This window comes from Eleutherodactylus coqui, chromosome 1 (assembly GCF_035609145.1).
Source record: "Eleutherodactylus coqui strain aEleCoq1 chromosome 1, aEleCoq1.hap1, whole genome shotgun sequence".
Lineage (NCBI taxonomy): Eukaryota > Metazoa > Chordata > Amphibia > Anura > Eleutherodactylidae > Eleutherodactylus > Eleutherodactylus coqui.
In genome coordinates, this window is record NC_089837.1 from 466,092,207 (window position 1) to 466,109,968 (window position 17,762).

Genomic DNA, 17,762 nt, shown 5'->3' on the forward strand with positions numbered 1-17,762 from the left:
CTACAGGGGAATGAATGGAGCCCAGGGGGTGGTGGCAGTGAAAGGAGACAGAGGATTTGATGAAGGCAGCACCAAGAGGGAGGAGCCATGAGGACGATGGATGAAATGAGCCCTAGGGCATGGGATGGAGAAAAGGAGCCTGGGAGGAGCGGTGGGACGGATGAAAGGAGCCTAGGGAGGGTGGATGAATGGAGCCGCAGAGGATCATCAATGAGAGGAGACAGAGCAGAATGGATAAAAGGAGCTGCAGGGAGAATGAATAGAAGAAGCTGCAAGGGGTAATGGGGAGTGGGATGAAAGGAGCCCAGGAAAATAGATTGAAGGAGCTGCAGGAGAATGGGTGAAAAGAACTCAAGGAGGGTGCATGATTGGAGCGGTGGTGGTGTGAGGGAAGATGGATGAGAAGAGACAAAGGAGAATAGATAAAAGGAGCTGTGGGGCTGGGATGCATAAAAGGAACTGTGGGGAGAATGAATGAGAGGAAGGGGGGGGGCGGGGAATAAAAGGAGTCAGAGGAGAATGGATGAAAAGAGCCTGGGGGGAAATGCAAAGTGTTAAAGTTGAATGAGAAAACGAGCCACAGGGGTGATGATAAATTAAGTGGATGCTCTGAATTTTCTATCTGCTGTCTCTTTCTCCATTTTACTCTCCTCTCTCCAGCAGTGTACTTGGCTGCGCCAGACATGCCACAATGATGTCATCATCCACATATGGACATTTGTGTCATGGGGGCATCCCTGGTGTAGTTCTACATTGTACACTGCTGCTGGAAGAAGGAATGATGGCGCAAGCCTCAGGGATAAACTGCCTTTCTAAATATTGGTCTCCAGTCACACATCGTGTGACTTTTTGATAAATTTGTTACATAATAGATAATACTCGCATGGAAAAAAACGCATATGATAAATCCCTGACTTTATTTCTATCACACTGTATGAGTAGCTTTAAAAAAAAACAAGCACAGTATAACAAGCATATTACATGACTTTCACTAATGACCACTAGGTGAGGGAAACCCATTTTTAGGGAAGGATCAGCAACTGAAATTCAAGATCACATGATAATTGGATATGCTATGGCATTGGTCATGGCTTGGTTCAAGTAATAAAAGTTGTGTAATTTTAATGATTGAGGTTGAGGATCTCTATATTGTTGTTTTAGATATTGGTGGAAATTTACTTAAGATCAATATTTGCAATGCCACTCTAATATAAATTTCCTCCAGCACACAATGCACCCAATATATGAGAAGGCACACCCTCTTCATATATTAGGCCCATCTCTACTCCTCCATGCACCAACAAAGGAATCTACACCAGCTTGGAGCTGGTGTAGATTCCTGATAAATTGACTCTAGTTTCCGGTGTAAATGTTACATAAATGTATCTGTCTGGGGCAGTCATGCACCCTCTCAACAAGCTCCGCCTACTTTTGCAAAAGTGGAAAGGCCAGCACATAGAGCAGAAAAGTTGTGACTTTTCCAAGCAAGACTTGTGGCATACAAGCCTTAGTAAATGTCCCTGGTTGTGTCAACTACAATGTCAACAGATTGGAACAACAATAAGCTTCTATATGGAAAAAAGAGATTGCTTTAGGAATATGTATTTTGCTCACCTGATCACCTGGTTTTCCACCCTCACCGGGAGGACCTGGGGGCCCTGGTAGACCCTGGAAGATAGAAAAAAAACATAATAATTAAGCATTAAAATAAATAAGTCAGTATCTACTGGAGAATATCTTTCATTTTCACACCATGGACTATGCAATAAATATACACACTGTCATACCTGGAAGCCAGATGGACCAGGAGCACCTTGTTCACCTCTCTCACCAACAGGTCCCTGTAATAAAATCAATATCATTAGTATCATGAGATTACATTGAAGAAAGACAACAACACTGCAGGCGATATATGTGGTTTTTGAGTTCTTTAAAACACCTGTCACTGGCCCTACCGATTCCATCCCCATTTTTTTCCATACCCACCTGGATGGGCACTTCTTAGGTGCGGCTCCAAGCCCTTTTAATTTGTAAAGTAGGTGGTCCTCACTGCTCACTCTCAATGGGGTATGTCAGACTTGAATGACAGTCTGATGTCACCCAGTGATGGTGAGCAGAGGGAATCGTTCACTTCACAAATTAACAGCATTGGAAGCCGCATCTATGAAAAGCCTGCCCGGGCAAATGGAGGTGAGTAGAAAAACAAAAATTACAGGGATAAAGTCAGTAGGGTCTCCCACTGCTGATTCTATCCACTGACAGGTTCTCTTTAACTTGTGGACCGTAGTACCCAATGTTTAACTGCACATAGGACTATATTGTTTTTTTCATATTTGCAATAATCTGGTCTTGGATGAACAAATTCAAAATTCATTTGTTTCCCAGGTAATTTATCTCTAGTCTGTCTGGATTTTATAGCACACATGCACTTTATTCTTGCATTTTGCCACAAGGTCATATTGCTCCCAATAAATCAAATATGTGGATTCCCATTTTGAGATCTCAGCATATAATTTGAGACTAATGGGTTTAAATGGTCTTCCAAGGCTTTATAAAACTACTGGCAAGTGGGAATATGAAATGAGTTTTACCAATGAGAGATCTGAGCATGTGCAAAATTAGCACATCCTACAACCATACAGTAGAATTCTAATAGGTCTGTGGATCTAGACCAGTTTCTCAACATTCCTAAGCCAAATCTCCTATATTTAAAAAATGTCATCAATTTATCCTCAAGCCTATGATGATACACTGTGCCCTAAATGAAAATCACAGCATGAGCAAAGTGTGAGTACCCCCTAGAGTCGTGATTCCCAACCAATGGATCTGGAGCCACATATAGCTCACCATAGAAATTATGACTGTATGCTCAATCTGTAAATATTTACAAATTCATGATTACTTGTTTCTTCGCAATTAATATATCTTTACCTTATTTTTGAGCTGAATATGACTCCTGACTATCCCTTAAAGTTGAATGTGACTCCCAAATTACATAAGTTGGGGATTTCTGTCCTAAAGACTTGCTATGTACTCTCTGGGGTATGTGCCACAATTTGAGCACCTAGTGGGAAATTTGTTAAGACCGCATTTCAAACGCCAGTCTTAACCCTTTCCAATCCAATTTGTATCCTGATTTTCCTAGGGTGCTTACTCTTTTTCTGCCGTTATACAACAGCACTATATGCTGGCTAAAGCCAGTACTGCATGAGGTGACACGTTGGATAGGCTCCGACAGCAGAGAAGCTAGCAATATACAGTAAGAGAACCCCAATCGATGTCTTCCAACATTGGAGCTGCACAGCCTTAAATCATAATGTCTTCAGAGGTCAGACAGTGGATTGGAAAGGGTTAATATAATCCCCCCAGTGCATAAGGGGCCCATTGCATAAGGATCACGTGCTACTTTAGGGACATTTTGAGCTGTCTGTGAGCCTACACAGAAAGCTAAGAGCTGAAGTAGATTTGTAGTATAATTTCTGCCTGTTTCTGGCATAGGTTATACCCCAATCTCTCAGGCTGTGGCGGCTACACCCTCTATTGAAAAGCCGTGCCCTCTTTTTATTTTCTGCACACAATCATGGATTTTTTTTATCCCAGTTTTAGTTTAATAAATTCCACCCCTAGGGGTGAGAACAATTTATATGCCTCTTAAGACAAATCAGTTATAAATTTTTACTTACAGCTGGACCATTTGGACCTTGAGCACCAGTTTCACCGTCTTTTCCAGGCAGACCCTAAAACATAGAAATATTCTTCTTATTAGCCTTATTTCATCAATATAAATAAAATATATTTGGTGTAGTACTAAAAAACTAATGTAAGCTTAAGTTTTTGCAATGATTCCCTATTGGTTTAGTAGGCTATACCCAAATGTGAAGGTGTTAAGCATATTATAATGTGATTTTACATAATGCATTATATTATTTTATGTAATCCGGTAATCATAACTGTATGTAATGCCAACTATACTCAGTAAATTTACTTTACAGCTGTCTATCCTATCTGATAAGAAAAACAAGTACTAAATATATACAACGTTCTCTTAAGTGAATAGAAATCCATTTACATTCTAGGAATTCTAAATGGAAATGATAGAATCCTGGGTTAAATACTTACTCTTAGACCAGGAGCACCAACCAATCCTTTCTCACCACCTTTGCCAGGTTCACCCTATAATGATTGAAAAAAAGGTGTAAAGGTCAATGGATAGTTGAACATTGTGAAAGCAAGTCAATAAAATTCAAATGATCATACATTGGGTGACAAAGTATATTTTCTCTAGAATGCAAAGTCTAGTTGGATGATGTATGTAGCATGGACATAATGTGAGAAGATCAATATGTAATATATCGGATTGTTGGTAGCTAACAAGATATACACAGTTCATTACATTTATGAGTTTGTTCTGGCCCGGTGTCCTGAATAGATGAGAGGAGGCATCATTTATAGATGTTCCTGTTGGTATTGACTCATGCTATCACACCCACTATTACCCACTTGCCCTTCCCCTTCACTGGATTGCTAATGTTGCTAGAACTGTGGGGAGGTGTTATGCTGTAGAGGTTAACATAGGGTAAGGGAACTAGAGCCAGCATACTCTCATTCAATGAGAGAATCATTGTTATTTACTCTACTAGATAGAGTTTCTGCCACTGCTAATCAAGGGCTACCCCAAATCCGATTTTATGAATACTCGTGTGTGCAAAATTGGCATGTAAATGAAGTCACTTACATTGGCACCCTTAGGTCCTGGGAAACCCATGACTCCAGGCTGACCACGAGCACCCTGAGGACCAGGAGGTCCAGGACGACCATCTTCACCAGAAGCACCCTAAAAGTGGTAAAAACAAGTCTTTATGTTTATACTATAATATACTCAATGCTTAATTTATTACAACTTATTACTACTTGGAGCTTATTCTATGTGAGAAACCTATTATTATGTTAAATAATTTTAATAGTATATCATTTTCTATATCCACACTGGATGCCTGAGACAAATGTGAGTCTTGATATCAAACTTACAGTTGCACCAACTTTTCCTTGAGGTCCAGCATCACCAGGGCGACCAGTGAGACCCTGTGGGGAAAAGAATACTTGTTAAGAAACTTGATAAACTCATGAGAGGAGTCTTTTCAATTGAATCATATATGTGTATATATAAATGCGAGACATAACAAGTAACCACGGGGTCCCGAAGTAAACTTCTGAATGGGCCCCCACTCGACCACAACCACAAAAACTCAGTTTAGAACATAGAAAGCATATGATTATTTTGGTTTCCATTCTGTTCCATGTGTATTTTCATCCTAGGTATCCCCATGGATATACATTAAACTTTCCACTGCAATCTACAGTGGTCATTAAGGGGCCTTTTACATGGGCATGTATTCTGACTGTTAATGACCGCTGATCAGCATGTCGATCGGCACTCATTACTGCCATTCACAGGTGACAAAGGATTGCTAGTATGGACATAAAGGATCATTGATATGCTCATCCATCTCCATGCTGATTGCATTGGCAGCACATCTCTCTGTTTAGACAAGAAGAGGTGCTGCCGATGTTTGTACATTTAAAGATCCAATCACCTGACACTTTTACAAATGCCAAAGTGCAGGCATATGAACTTTCATATGAGCATTCATATCCAATCATCATGCATACATTAACTACACCTGAATTATGAGTGCTGGTTAGCCCCTTTGGCTGATGGACCCTATAGCAGTTTATATACTCACTTTCCTGGTAGTTACACCTATCATAAATTTGCATAAAATTCCATTGTCCTTCTTGATTCGATTCCTAAGGCCCTACATGGCACAATTTTTACTGACTTTTTGTATTATGTACAAGTATACTCCTACACAAGACATAAAAATAAGCATTCTTTATTATGAAAACTCATAAAATATAATAGGATGGCACATCGCAGGTACAGTATAATTAATCTCAAAGCATGACTGAAAGGTTACTATATTAGTAACTGAATAGTAAGGTGCACATACAATAAAGATTCAGCAACCTGATAGAGGCAAACAACCTCATAAATGGCATGTATTGACATAAAAGATACAGACCGGGATGACAGCTGTGCCCCAACGTTTGTTTCCCACTGGCTTTATCATGTTTTGTGGTTAATTATACCTGTGATATGGCTTCATATGAGTCTCTGTGCCATCTTTCGTGTATTTTATGAGTTTTCCTAATAAAGTATGTATATTTTTACTCTTGTGTTAGAGCGTATTTATCTGTCGGTTTATACTATTGTTTTTTTATTCATTCTAGTTCAGTGTTTCCCAACCTTTTTCAATTCATGGCATGCCTCAAAAAAAACCTCTATCTTGTGGTAACCTTGCAAAAAAAAATCTCTCTCCCCCTCCCTCTCAGACTGCATTTATATGGGCAAGCACAATATTGGTCCAAGAAACTTGGATTGAAATCACACTTGCAAATATGCAAATCCATTGTGTTTTCTGAGTGCTCAGCCAATCAGGCGCAGCTCTTTCAGGAGGCCTGGATTTTAAATTCCCGCCTGCTGAAAGAGCTTCGGTACAGTGCCAGGGAGCCAAGCGGCTAGATGGAGAGGTGAGTATAAATATATATATATATATATTTTTTTTTTTTTTACACAAGCTAGGGATGTTTTTCAGGGAAGGGCTTATATTTAAAGCCCTTCCCCAAAAATCACTGCAGCTATTGGGTTCTATTGAACCTAATAGCTTTCTGCATTTCAATGTTCACACTTTGGAATTCCACCACGGAATTCCGCAGCAAGAAAGAAATTGCGGGAAAATGCACGGCTAGCTTCCATTGTAGTCAATGGAAGACACATGTCACACAATACTTCCGCTGTGAGGCCTAAAGTAACTAATGTAAAGTGTATCTATGATTAATAAAGTTGGACTTGTTGCTTACATATAATTGAAAACTTAAAAGATAGTTTGGATATACTAGTAAATAAGTTAGATTTATGTTTACGTTCCGATAATGGGTCTATTGACAAATATAAGATTTTTGGCAATACGAGACAAAATAAACTGTCTTGTGCAGTTCAAGCCATGGTGACAAGAACAGTCTATGCAGTATTTTGGCCTATGCCTGTACAGTTCAAGCTTTATTAAAATACTTTCAAAAGACCCAATATTCTATTGTATTTCACTTACTCTAGCACCAGGTAGACCAGGTTCACCAGGGCGACCAGGATCTCCGTTTCCTCCCTTTGGACCACCAAGACCAGGAACACCACGATCACCAGGAGCTCCCTAAAAGGAACAGAATGCAACAATATTAAAATGTATGTAATAAATGCATTCAATACTGACCTACAGCTATTTTAATTAATATTTGTTTACATCATTACCAGTTCATTAGATATATTTCTTCCAATGTAATTCCAAGAATCACACCTGGATAGCCAAAACATGATAATGTTTTTGGCTCCATTTAGATAACATCTGTTGTACATGTAGAGCAATGGGATATTACATAATAATATATCTAAACCAGGCAACATTGCTACTCACCTTGGGCCCAGCAAGACCATCTTGACCAGGGAAACCACGGTTACCAGGAGCACCCTGCCAATCGAAAGAAACATTTATATGGTTATTATTTGCACTTGGTATTAATGGTGAACTCCAAAGATGGCAACAGAACGGTGATAGTGGCGCATTCACTGCATTAGCATGTAAAATACCCATATTAACCTTTTGCAATTCCATTTTGGATTCAGGGTTTCCTAGGGGGCTCTCTCTTTCTACCATTATACAATGGCGCCATCTGCTGGCTAGAGCCAGTAGTGCGGTATGTGATATGCTGGAGAGGCCCCTGACAACAGAGCGGACAGTAATCTATAGTAAGAATACCCTGCCGGGCGTCTTCCGACATCGGAGCTGTACAGCCTTCAATCAGAATGTCTTTAGACATCAGAGAGTGGATTGGAAAGTGTTAAGTATGGAGAAAATAAGTTTAGCATAAAACATCATAAAGCAGAACATCATAATTTCCAATGTGTCAATATTTTGTCTGAACGGTGAAGGTATGTAAATAAATATACACACTTGTGCTGCGTTCTAGTGACTATACTACTAATAATGGTATGGATACATTGAGGACGGAAGGTTGATAAGTAAACTCCTATCACTAGTGTACTGTATGTACTGCATTAGGGGTAAATGGAATCGGTAAGACTAAAGTAAGTGGAGTTGTAATAATGGGACTTACTATTGAAAATTCAAGTTTGTGCCAGAAAACTGTCTTACATGTTTTGTGCCACATTAACAACGTGTTTTACACACTTTCGGACACTTTTTTTAATGTGTCCAATAAAGGGGCATTCCTTTGTAGAAAAGAGGACGTAACGTAAATGCAACTTTGTGGACAAAAAATTGCATGAAAAATGCAACAAAAAAATGGCACACAATTTGAACATAAAGGTTAGACTAGACAGTTTTAAAATTCGCCAGATTTATCATTCAGCAGAGCTACTGTGATAAATCTGGTGCATTTTAACAGTCTAGTCTATGTTTCCACTGTCTAACTATTAGTCAGTATTCGTAAATAAGCCCCAGTGAATATATGGAAAGTAGCAGAACATCCACTGTGTACATTTTAACAGATCTGATTTTTCTTGTTGATTCTCATATTGTCTATCAGTATATAATGAGAGTGCATAAAGTGCAAGAATTTCTAAATTGCCATTAGAGTATGTTGGATAGTGGCAATAAACATTATACGGTGGGGGGTAATGTAAATGCTAAAGAGAATGGGCAGTTACAGGTAAACTCTGAAAAATACTGAACCTGCAATCTGCATTATGAACTGGAACTAGAGGATGGATTATGTGAAAGTATTAAAATGCATGGGAACAGTAAATTAATCTTACTCTATAAGCTTACAATTACCATCGAATGCATTGTAGTTCTCAGGAGTTTACAAAGGGGTATCCTTTACATCTAGAGGAGAAAAGGCTTCACCGTCATCATGAATGGGGCTCCTTTAGGCTGAATTCAGATGGCCATATGTGATATGCGTTAGAGAATCTCGGATGTACCTGACATCAGGAAGCACATGGACACCCATCTGTGTGCTTTACAGTTAGTGGGGGCAGTGAACATTGTGTGTCCTATTCTCATCCATGATACAGATGCAGTGATTTCTTTTTCACATGGACCATCAATTTATGTGAAAAAGTGTTCGTGTGCATAGCCTCATAGGCTGTTTGTGACATACATGGACAGAAATTATGGGCATTTGGATATAGCTTTACTGTAAGAACAGTGAGACTATAGGAATCTGTGCTACAGGATGTTGTGATAATTGATTCATTGTACAAGTTTAAGGCCTCATGTCCACTGTTTTTTCCCGCAGCGGATCCACGTCCCACAGGGATGCAATGGATACCTGCAGGTAGTTAAATACCTGCGGATGTCATTTTCCCTTCAGGTGCGGATTGCGTCTGCGGGAAAACACCCGCGGCATGCTCCATTTTAGTGCGGGTCTCCAGTGGGGACGGCTCCCGCAGGCTTCTATTGGAGCCTATGGAAGCCGTCCTGATCCGCGAAACACCTAAATTACTGCTCTCCGGCGCAGGAGCGCGGGAGAGCAGGAGTTTTTAAAAAAATGGAGTGCCCGGCACATGCGCGCGGCACGCTGCGGCATGCCACGCACATCCGCCGGGCCAAAGAAAGAAAATCCGGCCGCGTCGGAGGAAAGACCCGCAGCGTCCGGACAGGTAAGTTTGATCTTTTTTTTAGCTTCATGTCCACGGGAAAGGAGGGACCCGCTGTGGGATTCTGCATGGAGAATTCGCGGCGGGCCTGATTTTCCCCATGGACATGAGGCCTAAGAGGGGCCTGGATGCCTTTCTTGGAAGCATTAATATTGCAAGTAGGAGATTTTCAGAGATGGGACATTGAACCAGAGATTAATTTTGATAGCCATCTTTGGAGTCAGTTAGGAATGTTTTTACCTATTGTGTGTCAATTAGTATGTGCCTTATGGTAGCAACATGGTAGGAGTATTGGTTGGACCTGATAGCTGTTTGCTTTCTTTAAACCTTATCAACTATGTTACTATTGGTTTACTCTTTAAATGTCAACAGACAGGAATGCATAGAAGAGTTGATTAATTCTTAATTTAAAGTTTGAAACTTACTCTTTCACCATGTGGACCAAGTGGCCCTGCACCACCAGGTTCACCACGTGCGCCTCTTTTGCCTTCTTCACCAGCTGGGCCAGGAGCTCCCTGAGGACCTGAAGGTCCCTAAAAATCAGAAGCAAATGTATATTAGTACATTGCATAAATCTTAGGCATAATACTTCGAGTTATGTTGCTGCCTTTAGCTATGTAACTAACCAATTACTAGATAAATGAAAAGTGTTACATTCTGGGTTTACATGATTAATATTTGTATCTACCATTTTAAGAAAAATAAATGACTTTTTTTCTGCTAGTGATAACATTGAAATGTCAGAATGACTCACCTATGAGTAGTATTTTTTGTAATCTACAGTGGATATCATATTTACTAGCAATCTGGTACAATCAGAGGCGTTACTTGAAGCTTCTTGGCCCCAATGAAAAATCTGTAACAGGGCCCCCAACTATAATTCATAGTACTGGGCTTACCATATAAGAGAGGCCTTATGGGCCCCCTAAGTGCAGTAAAAATGACATATTATCTTTATTCTATGGTTAGAATGAATGCAGTGAAACCAAACTAATGTAGTTTTTATGTAATGATTTGGATTTTTGTGGATGCAGTGATACAAATTTTAATCATTTTTTTTTTTATTTAATTGTTTGATGAGACAATTGGGAAAAGGGTTTTTCAACTTTTAATATTTTTTATAAGCAAAAAAACTTTATTTAACTCATTTTGCCATTTTTCTTTAATCCCCACAGTGGAATTTATCTTGTTATCATTTGATCGCTAATACAGTATAATGCAATACCATAGTACTGCATTATACTGTATTCTGGTAGAGAGTCTATCAAGATGTGCCATCGGCACACCTTGATAGTCAATCATTCATGGCAGCCCTGGGGCCTTCAGAAGGACATGGGCTGTTATGATAACAGAACGGCACTTTGCGATTTCACCAAGAAGAGGCCATTCGGGACCCCTGTACACTGATCGGGGCATTTTAATGCAATTGTCCAAATTAGCGGCAGTATTTAAAGGGTAAATGGCAGCAATTGGTGTAAACGTTGATTGCGGCTGTTGCCAGTGGGTGTCATCTCTCAACGATGGCTGACACCTGCCATGTATGTAGTGGGTATGTTGGTCACTACTGTGTTTGCCATATGGCATGATAGGTGCATTAGGAAGGCATTTCAATCAATACTTACAATTTCACCCTTGGGACCTTGTTCACCCTTGAAACCTACAACACCAGGTTCACCCTAGAATGAAGGTAAGGAACATGTTAGTCATTAATTGTCTTAGATAATTTGGATGAAACTAGATACTTTACTGATTACTGTGCAATAATTACAGCTGTAGCTCCTGACTATGGCTTACCTACATATGTAGAATTTAGGCTTCTATAGAGCATAAGCACCTGAACCTAATCTTGTTAGGCCTGCCAGCGTATTTATGATGTTAAAGAGCATTTATTAAATATCACATACATTCACATCATATCCAAGTATTTATTTTTGTGTCTACTGTCTCCTTCCTCCTTCACTTATAGCTTGTAATCTCTGGTGAGCAGGGTCTTCTCTCCCTTCGAACAAGTCTGTCATTAATTCATTTATGTATATTACTGTTTTCCTTTGTTATGTACTAAAACCTCTTTTTATGTACAGCACTTTGGAATTAATAGTTCTTTAAAGACCAATTAGAATCATTTGAGACAACAAAATAATCCATAGGACTATTAGTACATTCTAAAGATCTGCTCATAATACTGGTCAAAGTGAGAAATAAAGTAGAAGGAACTTACCGATTGACCTTTAGGACCAAGAGGGCCAGTGGCACCCTGTGGCCCGGGTGGACCACGTGGGCCAGGGAAACCAGGAGCACCAGCAATACCAGGAGCACCCTATGGGATGGAACAAATGAAGAATGGTGTGTTGTCTGAATGTAATTAATACTGGATAACCTTATATAACACCTAGTATATAAGACCTGATGTACATACTTACATAAATATTTTATGTATTGTACAAATGTATCTTTCCAATAACTAAAATTAGCTTAACCTGTATAACTATATCAGTGGTGAAGGCCTTAACATACTACTATAAAATACATCACAATTGTAGAATTTTAAGAATTTAGCATTTTATAATATATAACGTTTTTGCTACTTACAGCTGAACCTTTAGCTCCGGGGATACCATCAGTACCAGGGTTACCCTAAGGGAATAGAACAAAACAATGGAAAAGTTGAGGATATTTTCTCTTGCAGTCCTATCACAACATATTATCTTCAATCTATTAATAATGACATGTACAACACACGTGTTCTCTACGACTTGATAGTAAGAGATTAGCTAGCAATTTTCTATATATTAAAATTTTTCTTGGAACTGGTTAAGTAGAAGATTTAGGGGGAAATAATAATCTGGCGCACAATGTGCCTACTACATGAAGAGGCGCATCTTGGCTCCTTCATGTGTTCATGCTGAAATGTATGCCAGGTCCAATCTAGTGTTCAATTCTGGTATCATTTCCACCAGTTTCTGGCATAAGTTACACATAAATGTGTTAGCTCAGGGCGGCCCGATCTCTCCTGACAAGCCATGCCCCTTTTAAAAAAAAGTCCCCACTTGCTCAAAAATTGTAAACTTTTTTTTTACACTAGAATCGGGCATAAAATCTTTTATGAATGCCCCCCATAGTTGGAATACCACTTATGGCCAGCAGGTTAAATCAGCACTTCTAGAGTGTGTCTATACAGGCTAACTATCGTTCAAATAGTCACTGGAAATAGTCATTACAGCAAGTTTTCAATGTATGAATGACTGTTGTTCGTGTGCTTTTATACAGAGTTCATGTTTGCTGTCTCTGAAGTGCACACCTCCCTGCAAAATGTATTGGGTAGTTGTTGAAAGTTAAATGTTTTCCCACTTCTTGATATAATGTGTGTACATCGGTCCTTCTAGGACTACAAACTACGTCCGATCCGGAAGAGGTGTTTTTCATCCAGATCGGAGTGACATCTTGAATTAGCGATTATTTGGACGATATTTGTTATGTGCAAAGTCCCTTTTAGTAATTAGTAGCCTTGTTGACATTAGAAGTGAGACTAGTTATGGTTAGAAGAATATATATTGCATCAGAGGCGTAACTTGAGGCTCCCGGGCCCCAATGCAAAACCTGTAACAGGACCCCCAACTATAATGCTTTACTCATAGTACTGGGCTTCCTATATGGAGAAGAGAGGCCTTATGGGCCCCCTAAGGCTCCTGGGCCCGGGTGCAACCGCATCCCCTGCATCCTCTATAGTTACGCCAGTGTATTGCATTTTACTACAGGTTCCCAGCACTGCAATCTTTACTTGTATGCATATATAGGATAACAGTTCTCTCTTACGATTGTGTAGATGATATCTCATTTTCCTTGAATATTCCTCACTCCCTCTCCCTCTTCTACACTCTTTGCAGTTTATATGCAATTGGTCAATTAAGGGAGCTTTAAAACAATCTGATGAATCACATGTTTTACTAGATGTCTACTTCTACCATATTGCAGTATCCATAGGAATCATTCTGAGTCAGCCTGTTTATAGGAGCAGTTTTCGATTATCTATAATGGTTTACAAATTGCTCACTTAATACTGATGATTAAAGATACTTACAGAAGCGCCAGAGGGTCCAGGTGATCCGGGTGTTCCTGACTCTCCCCGAGAACCTTGAGCGCCCTCAGGACCACGAGCACCAGTGGGACCAGCTTCACCCTAACAAAAGAGATAAATCATTATATTAACACATATCCTGATTGCATGATGATGAAGATGATGATAGAGATTATGAAGATCATGATACCCTCCTGTCACAGTTACTAATGATGATCACACAGTTACAATAGGGCAGATCGCAGCTCATCCTCCTGACTGTATGTTCATGGTCTATAGCTTATGCAGGTGAATATTGATGGTAATGATAACTATACTGTCCTCTGGGCAGGCAGGAATGGTAAAGCCTCTAGCTAATGTTGTGTGATGTATCATGGGATTGATTTGAAAGGGAAAGTAAAAAAAAAATAACTCTCAAGACGGTCATAAGCATCATGCAGGAGGATGCACTGGATGAAAGTGGCTCCAACACAGAGAGGAAAACCTCCAGAGTTTGACAGGCAATCAGGTTAAGAGGGCAGGGATGGAAAAATGTGTTTTTGCCGGAGTGGCTCTTTAATATACTTGTAGATGCCTTAGACATTTTATCTATTAGTTATAGAAAAAATGACTTATCTGGATAACAATTTTATGGAGAGGGGGTTCTCATTGTTATTTTTCTATGAAAACTTCCCAAACTTTTCGGTATAATATATAAACTGAATGCAGATCATCAGAATTTATTAGTGAGCATTGTAGCACTAGTATTGTATATTTTGTGTCCATATGCTTTTTTTCAGTGCTTGGTATGTAGGACCATTGTATTATTCATGCACTACTGATGCCTTCTTTCCTGTCTCCTTTTTCACAAAGGGCCTTGTTTATCAAAATTCCAGGCTGGACCCCTGCGCGTTTTAGTTGTCCAGACAACTGCTGCAACTAGAACTCCTGGGAATAGAAACTTCAGAGCAAGAATAACAGACTTTCCTATTGAGTCTTCCTCTGAAACCTTGAAGAGGCTTGTATAAAAGTCTTCTTTCTATTCTTGTCCTTAGTTTGAACTTCTCTGCCCCCTGCTCTGCTGTGATCCTCATGAAACCAACCAGGTGTAGGGTCAAGGCATGTCCATTAATGAAAGTCTTCTAATTATCTACAGTATGTATTATGAGGTATTTAACTTGTTCCAGAAGATCTGGAGATTTTAGCAAAATCAAGATATTTTATATAAATTACATTTAAAAAGTCATTGACAATTTGCGCTCCACATTTATCATTCTGTCTTCCATCCTGCTGTGGGTAGCGTATCGTAGTCTCCCAAGCAGGAGGCAGTGATAGCTCTTATCATTATGTGCGACCAGCTCCTCTAGTGTATAGTAAGAATGTGGGGACTCAGTAGCATCACCTGATAGCCGTGGCCTCTGTTATGAAGCAATGGCTGCAACATATATGGCACACTATCACCTACTTTACAATTACTCATTCGCCTATAAAGACTTCCTAAAGATTTATTATCAGGAGTTACTTTTGGATGTTACCATTTTTTTTAATTTGAACTAATTTGGAGCTACAAAAAGACACAAGTGAAATGCTACAGTCCACAGCTAAAGTATAATGTGTATCATTAGGACCCCTAATGGTGAAAGACTGCATTACATGCTAATCTATACAGTCTTTAATGTGTACATTTTTTTATGTCATTTTTTAAATCTTGGTATTGGCCTATATAACAGTGGTCAATATTATTAAGGGGTAAATACTTTAAGCATTTTAGCCTTTATTAGAGGTGATATATGAATAGTGCTTGTATAATATGATAGCTTTCCATGCGGTTCTGCTGACGATAACAGCATATGTGCTGCACAGAACTTTACAGTATAACATATTTGTTGCTATTTGCCGCCTATGTATCAGGTCTATCTATCTGTTGTATGTGTGTACCAGTTTTATTATCAAATAACCTGTATAATGAGTGCATAGATTGTCAGAATTGCAACTGCATCATTAAGATCCTCATTTTTTTGGTGGAGGGGGGACAATATATTGATTAATTTAGGCATCAGTAGGGATTGCCACTCTGACTGTACATGGTGTTATCCCGTTGTGCCAAGCTTTGACTGACTGCCACTGCAGATTCCTTTCAGAGGTACAGAGATGCCGCTACATATTTCATGTATATTCAATGTAGCAGCGCTCTATGGAATCTTTAGATACATCCTAATGGGCATATTGGTGCCATGCCATAATGGCCACCTGATGAGCCTCAGTTTAATTGGAAAGGCAAAATATGTTGGGACCTTTTCAAGGAACCTTTATTCGATGGGATGTTTTTTAGGGCTTTCTACTCTATATGGACATATTAGGATCTCTTATATAGGGACATTTGCTCAGGGTTGTTCTTTTCAGTGCGGCAGCCCCAATCACCCTGCCATTTATGGTGTTGCAGTAATCAAGGAATAACAGGGCAAGTGACTGATTCCTCTTCCATCCTGTACCAGATGTTTGACCATCAAATTTTTTACAACACTGGTTCATCTTTGCAAATAAGGGAGATGGAACAATACCTCTGCAGCACTACCTATAGGAAGGCAACATTCCTGTAAGTCAATGTTGGACTCTGTATACAAGCCTTGTAACAATGACTTGGAATTGAAAGCCAAGCCAGAATCCTTATACAGACAGCTGTTTCGGGGTGTTTGCCCCTCATCAGTGTGCAGTAGGTTTCTGGCTTGGCTAGTGAGAGGCCTGTGATGTGGGTCAGGAACGCTATCTTTTCTCCTTACCCTCTAGGTGCTCTCCGTAAGGAGGAAAGATAGCATGCCTGGTTCATCTTTTGGACACCTCCAACAATATGGAAATATACTAAAACTTCAGTCTAGAATTGGTAAGATTGCGCCATATTTTCAAAATCATTTATTTGCACCACTTCTGTGGATTGGTATTTGGTGTGCAATAAAAGTGTTGCCCAGGTCATTTTTATGTATTGCTTGCACCATCCGAGATTAGTCTATGTTTGTCTAATGTTGCTTAATTCCAGAGGTACGTATATTTTAACTATTTCGAAATAAATGTTACGTTTTTATCTTACAACCTATCACCCATTTGTCTGTTGTATGGAGTTAGTCTTTAATTGGAGTTTGCAGATCCTCTAGGCAACAGATGTGCCTGTCAGACCTATGGACTTGTCTGCTTTATTTCAAGTTTAATGTCTGATTGACTCAACCTCTTGACAAACTGATTTAGGTTGACACATACCTTAGAGCCAGGGGCACCGGGGAAACCAGGAGCTCCAGCTGGGCCAACAGGTCCCTGTAAACAAAAAACGACTGTGAGTGATTTAAAGGCAGTGAAATGTCTCCATTCGGTCCTAAGTATTTTGACAGCTGTATAGTAAATGAGTGTTCTCCTAGTACCGTATACAATAAAACTAGACTGAATAAATTGTAACTAAACAGACAATCACAGAGGCCAATTTTACTCCATAATTGCAACAAATCTACATGATTTCAGTTAGCAATTGATTCATTTGGAACTGCTGAAGACTTCATATTATTCTTATGTATAAAGGGATGTAATTTACTTATGCATCAAAAGGAAAATGGTCAAAACTCCAGCTATACCCCAGCTATACCCTTGCTATACCCCAGCTATACCCCAGCTACACTCCAGCTACACTCCAGCTATACTTCAGCTATACTCCAGCTATACTCCAGCTACTTTTCAGCTACACTCCAGCTATACTTCAGCTATACTCCAGCTATACTCCAGTTATACTCCAGTTATACTCCAGTTATACTCCAGCTATGCTCCAGCTATACTGAATTATATTTAATCTAGAATTACCCTGTATCATTGAGCAAAAGGAGGTAAAACTCAATAGGAAAACTGTAATATATATAAACTAAAGAAACTGATAAAATCACTTACAGGTGGGCCAGCGGGACCAGGCAGACCATCGTTACCACGAGCACCCTG

General features: G+C 39.5%; 1 protein-coding gene across 2 annotated transcripts in view; it reads right to left on the minus strand.

Annotated features, from left to right (window-relative positions):
• COL2A1 (collagen type II alpha 1 chain) overlaps positions 1–17,762 on the minus strand; it is a 67,228-nt gene that overhangs the window by 19,873 nt on the left and 29,593 nt on the right. For both annotated transcript variants that reach the window (XM_066584332.1, XM_066584331.1), the window contains 15 exons: positions 17,715–17,759; positions 17,043–17,096; positions 13,815–13,913; positions 12,326–12,370; positions 11,955–12,053; positions 11,359–11,412; positions 10,162–10,269; positions 7,530–7,583; positions 7,170–7,268; positions 5,029–5,082; positions 4,736–4,834; positions 4,120–4,173; positions 3,684–3,737; positions 1,788–1,841; positions 1,615–1,668 (listed from right to left, as the gene is read on the minus strand). In XM_066584332.1, the coding sequence (XP_066440429.1) occupies positions 1,615–1,668; positions 1,788–1,841; positions 3,684–3,737; positions 4,120–4,173; positions 4,736–4,834; positions 5,029–5,082; positions 7,170–7,268; positions 7,530–7,583; positions 10,162–10,269; positions 11,359–11,412; positions 11,955–12,053; positions 12,326–12,370; positions 13,815–13,913; positions 17,043–17,096; positions 17,715–17,759 (1,026 nt within the window). The remainder of the gene's footprint in view (positions 1–1,614; positions 1,669–1,787; positions 1,842–3,683; positions 3,738–4,119; positions 4,174–4,735; positions 4,835–5,028; positions 5,083–7,169; positions 7,269–7,529; positions 7,584–10,161; positions 10,270–11,358; positions 11,413–11,954; positions 12,054–12,325; positions 12,371–13,814; positions 13,914–17,042; positions 17,097–17,714; positions 17,760–17,762) is intronic.